This window comes from Physcomitrium patens, chromosome 25 (genome assembly GCF_059467195.1).
Source record: "Physcomitrium patens ecotype Gransden chromosome 25, ASM5946719v1, whole genome shotgun sequence".
Lineage (NCBI taxonomy): Eukaryota > Viridiplantae > Streptophyta > Bryopsida > Funariales > Funariaceae > Physcomitrium > Physcomitrium patens.
The window spans coordinates 14924588-14942368 of NC_143434.1; the positions used below are offsets into that span (position 1 = coordinate 14924588).

At 38.7% G+C, this 17781-nt stretch overlaps 1 protein-coding gene across 1 annotated transcript; it reads right to left on the reverse strand.

The window, feature by feature from the left end:
• Positions 1-810: 810 nt before the first annotated feature.
• On the reverse strand, positions 811-5002 carry LOC112277176 (uncharacterized). Its single transcript, XM_090247628.1, has 10 exons — positions 4703-5002; positions 4475-4570; positions 4245-4313; positions 3879-4002; positions 3601-3730; positions 3401-3473; positions 3182-3250; positions 2918-3044; positions 2518-2665; positions 811-2318 (listed from the first exon to the last, which is right to left on the reverse strand). Exons 2-10 carry the CDS (start codon positions 4539-4541, stop codon positions 1515-1517), a joined length of 1611 nt encoding a protein of 536 aa, XP_090103754.1. The 5' UTR covers positions 4542-4570; positions 4703-5002; the 3' UTR covers positions 811-1514.
• Between the last annotated feature and the right edge of the window lie 12779 nt (positions 5003-17781).

Sequence of the window (17781 nt, forward strand, 5' to 3'; positions counted from 1 at the left end):
AACTTCTTTTGATCTTCCATCCTCAAACTAATAGACAAACAAAATGGGTGAATCAAGTTTTGGAGTAGTATTTGAAATATACCATCAACTATCATCATGATTAGATAATCATTTTGTTAATAATATAGTTTTTTTATAATAATATGGTACATTCTTCTATTCAACAAATATTTTTTATATTAATTATAATTATTAACTATAACTTGATACTTTTGATTTTATAAAAGTTAATAATCTTGTGGCAAAAGATTTGGCAAATTATTTATTAGAGCTCAGGCAACAATAAAGGCATAATTAAAAAAAACTCAAGAACAACAAAAGATCAATATAAATATCTATTGCAAGAAATAATCATAATTCTATGTTAGCAACAAGATATGTTTACTTCGTCATAATACCAAGACTACTTGCTCTTGTAGAAAATGAGATTATCATAGACTAAGACCATTTTCTATTTGTAAACAAAACAACCTAATTGCTTATCATTTATATATATCACAGTTTATGAAAATCTATCATGTGCTCCATGTATTTCTTTTTATTGAACATTGTTACATTTTAATAATTAATAATATATTTCTATTTTAAAAATACTAAAAATATATAAATATAAATATTATATATAGATATATATATATATATATATATATATATACTTTTTTATGTAGAATTGACAGAAAATGAAAGTGACATGTAGATGGTGGATTATGGTGGCATTGGCAGCACCATATGTATATATATGACTAATTCAAATATATTATCTTCCACAAATTCAAACACATTGTACCAAAATAACACTAATGAAGGGCATTATCTCTAAATTTGTTCAAGTAGATATTGTTAATATTGAAAATAATTCTTTAACATAACATGAAGTGTAATTCATCCAACTAACAAATGGCTCAATTGCTGTCCGATTTAAATGACACTTGTGGGTCAATTATGAAACAGTTCTGAACCCCAAATGGATCCCAGGTTTCGAATTTCCAGACCCTCCTGGGGAATGGACCCGCATCGCTTTCTCCGAGATGTGCGGTGAGAATTTCAGACCGAGGGCCGTGGATAGAGTCTGAGTCGGTGCCGATGATTCGCTTTGTTGCTTCGACCCGTGCTTGCATCGACCGACACAAGCAAAGAGCTTCATTCTGCAATGGCGCACTTCATGGAGGGGTCTAAGGCAGCTAGGCGAAGATTCTAAATTAAAAAACGATAAGAATTATCTCACACAGCAAAGAGCTGTGATGTGTAACAAAAGTTAACGTCTAAACGAATTGTATATACAAAGTTTTTTTTTTTTTTTTTTTTTTTTTTTTTCGGAAGATTAAAATACAAGGGACAATTTCCCACTTCCGTAGCCTACCCAAAGAAGCTTCCAAAGGCTAGAATCTAGAAGTGACGGTTAAAAAAAATATTTGCCTCGTATGAATCCAAGTAGCACCTGTTCAAAGGTCCTTCCATGTGATACATTGGGTGGCCCAACGTTGAGCGGATTGCTCCGAGGGTGCGGGTTCCCGCTAGAAGTAGGTTCCGAAGAAATGCTTTTTAATCTCAAGTTGCGGCAGTTCCGGAGCTGGACACTGTTCAGATCCTGGATGGGATGGTGCAGATTGAGGGGGAAAAGGAATCGGGGACTGCAACGATCGTGTGGCCTGATCTGGCTGCTGTTTCGGAGCTGGAAGTTTACCAGATCCTGAAGAAGGTGCTGAAAATGGAGCTGGAGCCTTCCCAAGGTTATGCGGCAATTTGTTGGTTGGTGGATTAGAAGGAAACCGAGATTCCGGGAGAAACAAAGGCCCTAATGGGAGCAGGGGATGCAACGGTACCTGTGGTATGTGATTACAGTCTTGAAAATGAAACTGCACACCCTCCGAATGTTGTTGCAGTTCCGAAACTGGAAGTTGATCACATACTGGAAAAGGTGGTGCGGATGGATCTAGAGCCTTCCCACAGTTAGGCGGCAATCTGTTGTTTGATGAATTAGGAGGAAGCCAAATTTCGAAGGGCCACTGTCGTCCTTGAAACTGTAGTGGGTGATGGTTTGCTTGATGGTCGACCTGCGTATTCCCCGTATTCCCTCGATGTTGCTCCGTCTCCAGAACTGGAACTTGATCAGATCCTTCTGGGATCGAAGGATGCCTGAAAAACTGTCGTAGGTGATGTTTTGCTTGTTGGCGAACCTGCACATCCTCCGAATGTGGTTGGACGTGCACCCAGTCTGGTGGAGGTGTGGTGATAATAGAATGATATTTATGCAGCTTGATGGAAGGATCTGGAAGATCACGGAATTGGGGAAATGACTGTCTCCTATCAATGAGAGGCTGCAGAAGGGGCAGTGAGAGTAACGTCAAACAAGCATAAAACCCGATTTGGATGTCTATGACAACAACCTGGCAGTTAACTAAAGAGCATCGACTTCTTTTCCGCAATTTAAACCTAGGTGCAAGCTATAAACGTTTAATCCAGAGTGTGATAATGGTAGAATCAGTAGCACCCAACATCATATTTGTGTGGACTTACATGTCTAAGATTAACTTCGAAAGTAATTGTCCCCACATTTCCTTTGTCGTTCTTAAGATCCTCTGGTTCAAGCTGAACGAACTTGTCGTGATTCACGCGGAAGTCCACCTTCTTCATAGACCTCTCTATTATGTCGGACCCCTTTATACTGCACAAAAAAAGCACGAGCCGGTCAAGGGAAATCGTTCTCTAGTGGATGTCTCAAGATTTTTCATATACCAGGTCTGAATCGCAACAGATCCAGTGCCCAAAAAAAAAAAAAAAAAAAAATTGGGAAAAAGAAAAGAAATTCAAAACAAAAACCAAAACAAGTGTTTCTTAAGTGCGACACATTACCAACCACACGAAAGCAGCACTTCAAAGTTTAGTGTTTAAAACATTTAGAGCACATTGCACTTACTCGCATTTTCCAACCAACTTCTCATAGTTGTAAACCTGGAGAGTAAGCTTAGCCTCTTTGTTGTTTATTGCAAATGCGTAGACTTTTCTGTTGGAATCTTGGCTCCACACAAACTTACCTCCCGATTCTGTCACATTTCACAAATACGGTGTCACTTACGCTTCACGAGCGAATGAGGTGCATGTTTGTAAGCTAATATTTCCAGCCTCGAACTGTGAATTAAGTCTATTTGATTAGAGATGACAAGATCTGTCTTGAACTTACTTTTCAAGACTTCGCTTTTATATTGCAAATGCTCGTATAAGAGTTTCACATGGACTTCAGCTGTCTTTTCTGCAACGAGGATGCAAAAAAAAGTAACTCAGTATTCCATCAATAGTTTTGCGCAAGCGAAGGCTAGGCAAATGAAAGTATGAAGTTTCGGAAACCCCATCGATAACATATGAAGTTGCTTCAATCGAAGTGAAAGACCAAGAAACTAACCGAGAAAAGAGGTCATTTTCTCGACATGTCCTCCAACTAACTTTATCCTCACTAAGCCCAATTCTCCCGCAGTCTGTTCCAGAAGTTGAACAAATTTTTTAACTGTGAATATGAGTAAAGTCCATAGACAGTACTCCATAGAAAGGCATGAAAAGGGCACGTCAACACGAAAGGAAGTTTTGGATCTTGAATGTTCTCACTTCTTGCTGCTTTCTTTGTATTTTTAAGCCCACTTCCCCGCACTTCTTCTCATACATCTTCTTAGCAAAGACTGGAACATTCAGGGGTGTCGGGCCATTCCCCAGCCTCATTATATCCTCATAGGAAACTCTGTAGGGGCATCTTACAACGAAAAGTTATGTGCTGATCAATCAGAAAACGGAGAGGAAAGGCGAAAACTAGCATCAGTGTTTCATTTGATTTGGTTCATCAAAGGGAGCAGACTTGATTGTGCGCAATTAGTTGTCATAAATCTTACTTCGCTAATCCGATACACGTGTCATTTTTATTGTAGAGTTTTAATGTGATGAAGTCCTTTTCTTGAGGCTTGAAGACGAAATCGAACTTATTTGTTTCTTTCCAAACAGGATTTCCCCCCATATCTACCATAACACCAGAATGTCAGATCCTGATCTCCCCAATTTTCTTTAGAGGTAGAGCAATAAGCCAAATCATAAACTACTGCAACGAGATTACTTGATCTGAATAAACTGATGCCGATACATTTGTCGGTAACTCAGTGCCAATCAATTGGATTTAGACAGCAACCGGGATTCTTCCACAATCCCTGCACTAAAAAGTCGGTAAAAAATTCAACGGGCATGGACAAAAGAAGACGTCATACCTGTCACCTTCTCGGTCGTATATGTAAGATCTAGATACTCCATTTTTGCATACACACTTGTACCAGAATCTGCAACCAGATTCAAAACCAGACGACTCAACCCTTGCTACAAATTTCCCCAGGACAAACATTGCTTTTTGTCAAGTAGACAGAATCAACCAAAGCAAATCCTTGCGAGAAAAAGAATTTTAAGGCAGCTGTCGACAAAATCACTAAATTGCATGATTTACCCAGGAGAGTGGTTGCTTTGATTTCCTTGCCCCATTCGAGCGTGATTTGGACATAAACCACATCCATGTTTGCTGGAATTTCCGCTACCGCGAGATCTGTAAGTTCGAGTATCAGGTGAAGAATCTCGACTTTCGGAAAAGAGTACACTACCGACCACGCCCGTAAAGAAGTTCCAAACAACTGATGAGACAAGGGACGCGATACTGAGCAGGACCCAAAGTACCGACCCCAGGAAAATGCCCCACTAGATGGCCGAACGACGCAAGATTACTTGAATCGCTTCCATCGCCTCCCGCCAACCCTACTTTCTGTCTCAGAAACTACCGACTGAGATCGAATGGAGTCCCCTCCATCGCTTCGGATCGTTCGAGTGCTTCGGCAACAACTGCAGTCTGCCTAAACCACGCAAGCGGCCGCAATGCTGGTTACACAGATGCCAAAGTGTATGCGGAAAGTCTGCAGCCCGAGTTCTGAAACGAGCGCAAGGTCCAAGCGAGGGGGAGAGCGGAGTGAAGCCATCCTTTGTCAGTCGGAAAATGGTAAATGCTCTAGCACTCACCTGGAAGAGTCCTCACGACGACCGATCCTCGACCGCGGTTCATATCGCTATATCATACATCCAGTTTTTTCAAAAAGAAATAAAACAAAGTGGGTCCCAGTTGACTTTGACACCGCCTCATCTTCTCTTCCTCCCCTCAATCGTCAACTGTGTTGTCTTCCTGTTTCCACCGTCGATGGTAGAAGAAGTTTTCTAGAGGAAGGACATTCCTGTCACTCCGAATTTCTCATTAGACATTTCAAAGCCGATATGATCCATCTCATCAATGCATGTCTGTGTTGTGTAGGCTTATCAATCATACAAGCCCTAATTCGTGAAATCAACTGTGAGTACAACATGTGCATCCAAACCACTACAACAGAATGATTCAAGAAAAAAACGGAACTTAGCTTTCATACATTTACTTCAAAAGTACATCTTGTTCAAGAATGCAACACTGATTGCTGCGATTTGTAGTCTCCATGCATTCAATGCATTCGAGCTACTATGTATACTGAAAGAGTGAATCTGGCGGAATACCATCACCATCCGAAGCTTGGAAACCGCACGGTCGTGCCGACCTTGTGCAAGCGCATGTACAATGTGTACACAAACACGTGAGCCGACAACTGCATGGAAGAATTGTATCTACAAATGAACACATCCAACGACGGTGCCATGAACCAGCACCGACAGCAGCAAGCAATGGGCTTCAACCAGTCTCCAACATGAGACTTTCATTCTTTCCTTCTCGGTCTCCACCCAAGGAGTGGCGCGCCTCCGCCGCCCACAGCTTTTCACATGTTCATCGTCATCGTTTCTGACCACCGCCTCCCACGGATTCGGCTCATACGAAACGATTTGGTCAGAAACGATGACGAAACAATATTATTATTAATATGATCAATTGATATACAGTATATACAAGAGACAAGTGCACTATATAGTATAATTCTCCCAATACTCCCTCTAGTACACTAATGTTCATCCTCAAATTAAATTTCATCCATAGTAGAAGTTCATCCATTTTAAAAATGGATGTGTGTGAGAAATATAGGGTTTCAATCTCCTTTTTGGTGTTGCATTGTTGAAAAGATCTTTCGCATCTCTTCCATTGCTTCTTCGAATCTGAGAAGGTATGTGTTTCATGATTGACTTGTGTTTGCTTATTGCTTCTTGTTTGTTGTCCATACATTTCTTATTTTCCTTTTTGTTGTTTCTTGATTATTCTATTGTTGGAAGAAGAGTTGCAAAAGAAGGTATAACATCAAGTTCCTATGGAGGCATCTAGACAAAGTTGGTGTCACGGACATACTCATGTAAGCTAGTAATTACATATACAAATAGGTGGTAGTAAGTAAAAGTAGATAAAAGTAAGTTAATTCTATAGTATTTAATATGGAAGCTTCTTAGAAGCTTCATAGATGTTGCTTTGACTTCATAGGTGTCTTTAATTGACTTTTTGGATTAGAAACGTGGTCAACAAGTTGGCCATGTGCCACACATGTTGTTAGTTTGAAGATCAAGCTAACTATGTGGCCCACATGTAGAAAAACTTGCCCTGTAAGTCAAGGCATGTGTCCTACAAAGTCAACACATATTAGAGGTCCTATAGAACATCGCCATGTAGCCCCTAATTAGATAGTATATATAGAGACAAGAATGAAGCCTTCTTCACTCTTGACAATTCCTTTCTTGCTTCTAGTCTAGTTTCAAGGGTCTCTAGTTTTCTTGTCTTTTGGCAATAGCCATTCTAATTTCTCTTTCAATATACATACTTGTTTATTTATATTTTGTTACCTTTCTTTGAGTGAAGGCTCACTTGTCTAAATTACTTTTTCATCGAGTTCTTGTCCTTGACAGATTGACAAGAGTACACCTACAATATCAGAGCTTTGTCTAATCTTGATTAAGAGTGGATTACCCCTTTTTCTTGATAAGATATAAGCATATTAGAAGTTACGGATTACCCTCTTCTAAACTGATATTGTCCTTAGTATTTTCTTTGTTCTCAAGTCCTCTCTTCTATTTATCTTGAGCGATATTAGACATCTTCTCTTTTCTAAGTGTTATCATGGCAGAACTTCTTGAAATGAAGAGTTCAATGGCACAGATGCAAGAACAATTGAGGGATTTAATGCATCGCAACTTAATTTACCACCACAAGGAACAACAAGATTGGCAGGAAGTGAAGATATAGAAATGGTTGGAGCTGCTTCAACATCTGCACCAAACCATGTCCTTTCTCCTATGGTGGAACGCCCTTCTAGTGTTAGAGAACCAAGAATTGCCCTACCCGAGAAGTTTGATGGCACCAGATCCAAGTTTCGAGGATTTATCAATCAAGTACAACTTGTGATTGAACTTCAACCCCAAAGCTATCCAACTCCAAGATCGCAAGTTAGATTCATTGGTATGCTTCTTTCAAGTTCAGCATTATCGTGGTTTTCATCTTTTCTTGAACGACAAGATCCAATATTGGATAATCTAGAGGCTTTTCTGGCAGAGTTTCGATCCATGTATGGAGAACATGATGCAATTCGTGTTGCAACCAATAAGATCCATATTTTATGACAAGGCAATCGATCAGTAACGTTGTATGGTTCACAATTTCGACAACTTGCAACTGATATCAAGTGGGATGATGTTGCATTTATTAGCCAATTTCTCTACGGATTATAATATGAGGTAAATAAATTAATGCTCAACTTATTTGATCCTCAAACATTGAGTCAAGCAATTGACTTTGTTGTGAAGTGCGGCAATCACCTTTTTGAATTTCGATCTGAGAACCGTTGTCGTGTTGTAACACGAGTATACCGTGAAAATATAAAGAAAGGGGACTTTTATTAATGTTTAGTTACCTCGAATATTGGGAGCAACAACCAACTCCAGTGCAAATACTGAGTGGTCAGGTTCAGTCACCTCGTTACAATCAATCGGGGCATACTGAAATGCTCCGTTCGATTCCAATAACGGGAGTCAGCAGGAAGAGAAAGGACCAATTTACACGACGGGTGAGCCTGGTTCGAAGAGCCAATTGGATCCAATTTCAAGAATCCAATCCGGGTCCTCTTACCCAATATGAGACCTGCATTGGTCGGGCAACCCAATTTAGTCTAATTACGGGAAAATCCAGGTCTTACTACGGGCCTCAGCCAGTCTGACGCGAAGGACCAATTTGATCCAATTATGGGAACATCTAGGTCTTACTACGGGCCTCTTAGCCAATCTGACGCGAGGACCAATTTGACCCAATTACGCGAACATCCACGTTACTACGGGCATCTTACTCAATATGAGACCTGAATTGGTCGGGCGACTCAATGTGGATCCGAGTACGGGGTTTTGATTCTATTTCAGGCTGTCCTATTCTCTGTGCCGTTTCAGGGAACGTTGTTTTCGGTAAATGGATCTCTTAAAGGTAAAAACAGAGGAGAAAGCTCTGACGGCGGGAGCTAATTTCGGATCTAAGCTCTGACGATGGGAGCCAATTTTGGATCCAAGACGGAAGATTGAAGAAATTCAGAGGATAAGGTTAGGAATAGAGGAGGTTTTTGGGGGGTTTCTTTTTTTTGAAGATCAAGGGGAGAGGAGCTTCATGCTTTGGGCGGGGAAAGAAAACAGAGAATTGGATTTTTTTTCTTCATAGGGTTTTGAAAAGACTGAGGCAATCGTTGCTGAAGTCAGTGTTATACTGGTGAATCGAGATTTTTAATGAAGTGGGTTTGATTACTCTTGACTGTTTTCTAAAATCGAGTTACGTCTGAGATTGAAGAATTAAAAAGGTATCTATAGGATTGAGTATGCGGAGTGAATGAAATTTATTGGGTTAATCTAACAAGACAGTCAGTGGATACAAGATTGTAAGTACAAAGTGGTATCGAAGATTAACAGTTTGAGTTGTTCAGGGTTCTTTGTAACATTTAGAAACCTACCGGCTGGGACAAAAAGGACTTTGGCGAGCAGTCGAAGGAGCATCCGTATAGATTTACGGTGTATTCTTGCAGTCGTTTATATTCTAATAGTCAAAAACTGATAGACTGCTTGACTATTGGCGAATCTCCATACTACCTTCTACAGTCAGACGCCCGGTGCATTCTCGAGCAGGAAAGCACGTAATACGACAAAAGTGGTGAACCCGACGTGAAAGCTTGAGGTGGAAGGTATTGGATTTCGGTTGATTTTATCTTTATTTTATGGAAAACGAAAATAAAAATTTTAAAGGATTTTTGGGAGAAGTTTCTGGTGGGGATTCTTCTAAAGGACAAGGTATGCACATGGATCCATCTATTGCTAGTATGTTTCAAGCCTTCTCATTATCAATGCAGCAACAGCAAAGCAATGATCGAAAGAAAGCTTTGGCAACCAAAGCATTGCAAGCAGTGGTCAATAAAATTGATCAATTTGATGGAAGGAATATTTTAAGGTATTTAAGATGTTATGTTCGTGAAATGGAATTAAATCGGATTTCTGAGAAGAAAATGGTTGAACTATTTGGACTTGCCACGATACCGGAGATAAGAGATCACATTACATCGATTACGGATCGTTATGGGAATTTATGGGAGGTTTTTTTACATGCATTGAAAGACGAATATTTCTTGGAAGATGTTGATCGCGTTACTAAGAAGCTGTTTCTGGAATGGATTGAACGGCCCAATAAGAATTTGCAAGCAATAGAGCTACTAAGGTAAATTTTAGAGGCAGTACTCTCAATTGTCGAAGGTAGAAAAATTGACATTGGAGCCGAACAAAGTTGATCTATTTCTTCAAGCTGCTAATGGAGAATTGTAAGAGAAATTAGAACTCCTTCTTGAAGACAAAGAAGAAGATGAAGGATTGACAACGAAGTGGAAGAACGTTGAAGATGCGGTGGGGTTGCTTACAAAAAGAGAAAAGATGAAGGATAGGAGCAATATTCCGAAAACAGTACAAGCACCCAAAGCTCCAGTACGTACAACACTACCAACAATGCCTACAGTTCAACCTTCGACATCCTTATCAAAGAAAGCAGATATGGGAATAGAAGAAATTATACGAGGAATACGAGATCTTCAAATCAAATTGGCAAGACTTGAAGAGAATACTTCTATAAATAATTCGAAGAATGTTTCAAAACAAGGATATGTACAAAGATGCATTTGGTGTGATGATACTTCACACACTAGAAAAGATTGCAATGAATTTAATAATATGATACGGCAGGGAATTATTTGCTGGAAAGATGGGAAGATAGCATTAAAAAATAGAGAAGATCTTCTTCAAACCAATTTTGGCAAGGAAAGAATGAGAGCATTGGTTCAAGATTACCTAAAAGAGCATGAAACAGTAGCACGAGAAAGTACAAGTTATGGTGCTAGAGTAGATGATGAAATTGGTGGAAGTACGAAAACTAGTGAGTTTTGGGCTTCTGTCGTTTCTACAATGCAAGAAGGAAAATTACCTCGAGAAGCGTTATTGAGAACAACAGCTACAATACGAGGTAGAACAGGTTGGGAGGATCCTGTTGAGTCTCTTTCAGTTCATGCATATATTGCTAAGAGCCAACATGAAGCTTTGATGGAAGAAAAGAGACGAGGAAATTTTGATGATACTAGAGAAGGAAATTCTTCTAAGAGGCAAACTCGAGGAGACAAGGCTCGGGAGGCAGCTTCACAAGAATTGCCTGTAAAGGATACCTCAGCATCATTGGGAGAAAAAACAAAGGAGACAAAAGATAAGGGCAAATCAATTGCTTATAAGCTACTTTATAACATTGAAGCGGCAACAAAGTTGAAAGGGGTGTTGGAAGAACGTATATTAAACGCTAAGGTAGAATTCACATTGAAAGAAGTCTTGGGAATTGCAAAGAAGGAGTTTCATGATGTCATCATTGACAGCATTAAAAGAAAGAGGCAATTAATGGGTGAAACTAGAATAAGTCATGCTATTGATGCAAGAATATATAAGGATGAAGAAGAGGTTGATATTGGTTACAAGCAACCAACAAATGAAAGGAATGGGTATAATCAACGAGTATGTTTCGAAGTTTCTAGTGACAAGGAAATGGAAACTTTGAGCCATTATACTCGAAAGCATTGGACAAGGGCAACTACTAAGATATTGGTGAAAGTAGGACATATAGAAGAACCAATAGTTGCTTTAGTCGACCATGGTTCTGAAATAAATCTCATGTCTAAAGATCTTTATAAGAAGCAAAAATGGCCGATTGATATGGAATATGGATGGGCAATTCGAGCAGCTAATAACACACGGGGCGAATTATATGGAGCTTGTTCAGATGTCAAAATTTGGATTGGGGATGTTGCGATAGAGCAACATTTCTTTGTTCAGGATACAACGTCTTATCCATTGATTTTAGGACAACCTTATATTACAGCAACACGGATGGAAACAAAAGTACTTGACGATGGTTCTGCTTATGCAAGGGTACGTAGCGAGGATGGGAGGAAAGCTATACAATTTCTAATAGTACCTCCTAACCATGAACGGAATCGAGATAGGTTGAGGGAGAAACCATTGCCAAAGATTGTTGAAGGATTTAAGGATTTTGGGGAGGTACCACTGTAAAGCGAGATTGTGGAGGTACAAAAGAGGAGGTACTCTTGCGAGATGAAGGTACCTTTGATGCCAGTTTTATTGGTATATCGGAGAATGGAAATATTATGTATAAGAAAGTTGATGATTTTAAAAGAAAAGAAAGAAAAAGATTATATGATATTGAAGGAAAATTACGCAAGTTAGGTACATTGCAAGATGATGAGAGGATTTTAGGTGTTTATGAAGAAAATGGACTAGAAGATTCATTGGAATTGATTGCATCTATTGGGTTAGGAGATAATGATAAGATTGTTGAGATTCATTCAAGAGAGGTTTATACCATACTTGAATCTTTTCAAGCACCAGAAGTCACTGTAGAGACGAGATATAAAACGGCAGATAAGAAGTTAAAGCCTGTTGCCGGACCATTACCAAAAGATTCTAAAAAACAAATGGGAGAAGCATCAAAAGAAGCAAGTTTAAGAGATCTAATGAGTATTGGACACCAGTTTATTAAAGAGACTTTTGAAGAATTGAAGATTGGTTCTGATGGTTCTTTATTACCGGAGGAAATTACTTGCTTCAAAAAGATGTTGGCTAAACAAGGTAGATCGTTTGCCTTCGAATCTCATGAAATTGGGTGTGTGGATCCAAATATTGTAACACCTATGGTTATCTTCAGTGTACCACATATACCTTGGAATCTAAGACCGATTCCAATACCGAGGACACATTTACCTAAATTGGTTGAACTATTAAAAGAAAAGATAAAGATAAAAATATTGGAACCTTTATTTGTGTCGTATTCTAGTCGATGGTTTACAGTATCGTATTACATGCTTTCCTGCTCAAGAACGCGTCGGGCGTCTGGCTGTAGAAGGTAGTATGGAGATTCGCCAATAGTCAAGCAGTCTATCAATTTTTGACTGCTGGAATATAAATGACTGTAAGAATATATCGTAAATCTATACGAATGCCCTTCGACTGCTTGTCGAAGTCCTTTTTGTCCCAGTCGGTTGGTCTGTAGACGTTACAGAGAACCCCGAACAACCCAATCTGCTAATCTCCAATACCGCTTTGTACTTACGATCTTGTATCCACTGACTGTCTTGTTAGATTAATCCAATAAATTTCATTCACTCCGCATACTCAATCCTATACACACCTTTTTAATCCTTCAATCACAGACGTAACTCGATTTCACAAAACATTCAAGAGTAATCAAACCCACTTCATTAAAAAAAATAATGATTGTCAATCCATCTTCCCATGGTAGCATACTCCAAGTAAGTACCTTTTCTTCAATCGGCATAATTAGTTTTCGACCTGTCATAAGTTCTACTGGCATATATCCTGTCACCGAACTATGTGTTGTTTGATCAGCCCATAATACAAATGACAAAAGCCGTGGCCACTCTTTAACTTTTCCATTACAAGCTTTATCTAAGGCTTTCACAATCGGTGGGTGATCGTGTTCGCTTTTTGCATTCCCTTTTGGATTATAAGCAGTAGTCAGTGATAGTTTAACTCCACATCTTTCAAAGAACTTACGAGCTTTTTGTGCATTTAATTCTCCACGATCTGTAGTGACTTTTCCTATGCATCCGTAGCGGCAAATGACATCTTCAAGTAAAAACCTACAAATCCCCTCTATAGATTTTGTCCTCAATGCTCTTCCTTCTACTTGATTTCATAAATCTTCACGAGCTAAAATCAAATATCTCATCTGCCATTACCCAACCGGCATTATAACCAAATCAACAACCCATTTAAAATGAATAGCCAGAGGATACGTAGGATGAAGACCATCTCGATGTCGGATATTAGAATATGATTGACAGATTTTACATGACTCTACAAATGAGAGCACATCTCGATACATATTTTTCCACCAATATCATTCCTTGAATTTAACAAAAGTAGCCTAGATTCCTCTATGCTATGCCCATAAACTATCATGAAACTCCTTTAATAATTTTAGTTTTTCTTCCTTTTTGCCTATCACTCGTTGTGGCATCCCAATTCCTTTCTTCGGTCTCTTCCATAAGAATCCATCTCGAAGTAAAAATCCATATGCTTTTTTTCTTATTTGTTTGAATTTTTCTGTAGACCAATTCTCCTGCTTAGTCAAGGTATTCAAGTAATGACCAATATCCAATAATTCTCCTTCATAAGATTCTTCAAGAAATAGCTTGTCTTCTCTGTTGAGATTTGATATTGAATAGAATTTCAATCCGACGTCATCAATGTCTTCAACCATTTTGTCCTCCCTCTCGTATCTTGCTCGAGATAGCATGTCTGCTACTAAATTGTCCTTCCCAGTAATATGCTTAAATTTTGGATTTAGTGACTTAATATAAGCAATCCATCTCAACATTGCAATATCTGGCATTGAACAGTTAATAATCATTCCAAGCAATGGCAAGCAATTTGTTTCAATTACTACTACCGCCCCAATCAAATAATCCCTTTCAGCTTTCATAGCCGAAACGACTCCCCTAAGTTCTCTTTTGACTTGCGAATATGCACGCTGATGAATACTTAAAACTTTAGGCCCAAATCGAACAGCAAATCTATTCCCAATGGAATCATCTTGACCCACAGCCCATCCAATGGCAATTAGACTAGCGTCCACAGTAAGAATCACTGGTCTATTATACTTATAATCAACCTTCCTCAATATTGGAGGTGACATCAATAATTTCTTCAATCTTTGCATTGCCTGAATATGCCTTTCTTCCCATTTAAATCGATAACCCTTGTGTAATAGTTCATACAATGGATCTGCTATGTAAGCAAAATGAGGGATCCATATTCAATAAAATACACATGCACCCAAAAACCTGCGAACCTCTGTTAAAGAATCACAATCCTCTTTCATCCTTTCAATTGCATCAACTTTAGTTGGATCTGGTTTTCTTCCGTAAGATCCACACAAATGTCCAACAATCACAACTTCTTGTACTCCAAATATGGACTTCATACCCGATAATGTAAGATGAACTTCTCCAAGCCGAGTTAAAATCTTTTGTCAATCTTGTATATGATCAACAACATATTTGCGACACCCCCTCGTATCTAAAGTTTCATCTTTGTCTCCTTCTCTGCACCCTTTTATAGGAACATCATCCAGAAAAGGCATAGTCTTTTCCGGAATAAAATCTCTCAATACCTTATTCATCCCATTCATCATATGCGCAACTGATTTGGTCGCGCTTGGAGGAAGAATGCACATTCTAACCAATCCAAGTGGTGTCTTCATAGTTGTCATATCTCTACTTCCTTCGGCAAGTTGAAATTGATCATAACCTAAATACAAGTCACCCATTGAATAGATCACCCTTCCAGCAAATGCCTCAGCAAATTCATCCACAATAGGTCCAATTGCTGCATTCTTGACAGTTACTGCATTCACCAATTGCATATCTTGAATAAATCGTAGTGACCCATTCTTCTTAGGTACCGTAAACCATGGACTAGAATACTGTGCAAATGAAGGTTCCAATATTTTCATCTTTATCTTTTCTTTTAATAGTTCAACCAATTTAAGTAAATGTGCCCTCGGTACTGGAATCGGTCTTATTTTTAATGAAGTGGGTTTGATTACTCTTGAATGTTTTGTGAAATCGAGTTACGTCTGTGATTGAAGGATTAAAATGGTGTGTATAGGATTGAGTATGCGGAGTGAATGAAATTTATTGGGTTAATCTAACAAGACAGTCAGTGGATACAAGATCGTAAGTACAAAGCGGTATTGGAGATTAGCAGATTGGGTTGTTCGGGGTTCTCTGTAACGTCTAGAGACCAACCGACTGGGACAAAAAGGACTTCAACAAGCAGTCGAAGGGCATCCGTATAGATTTACGATATATTCTTACAGTCATTTATATTCCAGCAGTCAAAAACTGATAGACTGCTTGACTATTGGCGAATCTCCATACTACCTTCTACTGCCAGACGCCCGACGCGTTCTTGAGCAGGAAAGCATGTAATACGATACTGTAAACCATCGACTAGAATACGACACAAATAAAGGTTCCAATATTTTTATCTTTATCTTTTCTTTTAATAGTTCAACCAATTTAGGTAAATGTGCCCTCGGTATTGGAATCGGTCTTAGATTCCAAGGTATATGTGGTACACTGAAGATAACCATAGGTGTTACAATATTTGGATCCACACACCCAATTTCATGAGATTCGAAGGCAAACGATCTACCTTGTTTAGCCAACATCTTTTTGAAACAAGTAATTTCCTCCGGTAATAAAGAACCATCAGAACCAATCTTCAATTCTTCAAAAGTCTCTTTAATAAACTGGTGTCCAATACTCATTAGATCTCTTAAACTTGCTTCTTTTGATGCTTCTCCCATTTGTTTTTTAGAATCTTTTGGTAATGGTCCGGCAACAGGCTTTAACTTCTTATCTGCCGTTTTATATCTCGTCTCTACAGTGACTTCTGGTGCTTGAAAAGATTCAAGTATGGTATAAACCTCTCTTGAATGAATCTCAACAATCTTATCATTATCTCCTAACCCAATAGATGCAATCAATTCCAATGAATCTTCTAGTCCATTTTCTTCATAAACACCTAAAATCCTCTCATCATCTTGCAATGTACCTAACTTGCGTAATTTTCCTTCAATATCATATAATCTTTTTCTTTCTTTTCTTTTAAAATCATCAACTTTCTTATACATAATATTTCCATTCTCCGATATACCAATAAAACTGGCATCAAAGGTACCTTCATCTCGCAAGAGTACCTCCTCTTTTGTACCTCCACAATCTCGCTTTACAGTGGTACCTCCCCAAAATCCTTAAATCCTTCAACAATCTTTGGCAATGGTTTCTCCCTCAACCTATCTCGATTCCGTTCATGGTTAGGAGGTACTATTAGAAATTGTATAGCTTTCCTCCCATCCTCGCTACGTACCCTTGCATAAGCAGAACCATCGTCAAGTACTTTTGTTTCCATCCGTGTTGCTGTAATATAAGGTTGTCCTAAAATCAATGGATAAGACGTTGTATCCTGAACAAAGAAATGTTGCTCTATCGCAACATCCCCAATCCAAATTTTGACATCTGAACAAGCTCCATATAATTCGCCCCGTGTGTTATTAGCTGCTCGAATTGCCCATCCATATTCCATATCAATCGGCCATTTTTGCTTCTTATAAAGATCTTTAGACATGAGATTTATTTCAGAACCATGGTCGACTAAAGCAACTATTGGTTCTTCTATATCTCCTACTTTCACCAATATCTTAGTAGTTGCCCTTGTCCAATGCTTTCGAGTATAATGGCTCAAAGTTTCCATTTCCTTGTCACTAGAAACTTCGAAACATACTCGTTGATTATACCCATTCCTTTCATTTGTTGGTTGCTTGTAACCAATATCAACCTCTTCTTCATCCTTATATATTCTTGCATCAATAGCATGACTTATTCTAGTTTCACCCATTAATTGCCTCTTTCTTTTAATGCTGTCAATGATGACATCATGAAACTCCTTCTTTGCAATTCCCAAGACTTCTTTCAATGTGAATTCTACCTTAGCGTTTAATATACGTTCTTCCAACACCCCTTTCAACTTTGTTGCCGCTTCAATGTTATAAAGTAGCTTATAAGCAATTGATTTGCCCTTATCTTTTGTCTCCTTTGTTTTTTCTCCCAATGATGCTGAGGTATCCTTTACAGGCAATTCTTGTGAAGCTGCCTCCCGAGCCTTGTCTCCTCGAGTTTGCCTCTTAGAAGAATTTCCTTCTCTAGTATCATCAAAATTTCCTCGTCTCTTTTCTTCCATCAAAGCTTCATGTTGGCTCTTAGCAATATATGCATGAACTGAAAGAGACTCAACAGGATCCTCCCAACCTGTTCTACCTCGTATTGTAGCTGTTGTTCTCAATAACGCTTCTCGAGGTAATTTTCCTTCTTGCATTGTAGAAACGACAGAAGCCCAAAACTCACTAGTTTTCGTACTTCCACCAATTTCATCATCTACTCTAGCACCATAACTTGTACTTTCTCGTGCTACTGTTTCATGCTCTTTTAGGTAATCTTGAACCAATGCTCTCATTCTTTCCTTGCCAAAATTGGTTTGAAGAAGATCTTCTCTATTTTTTAATGCTATCTTCCCATCTTTCCAGCAAATAATTCCCTGCCGTATCATATTATTAAATTCATTGCAATCTTTTCTAGTGTGTGAAGTATCATCACACCAAAT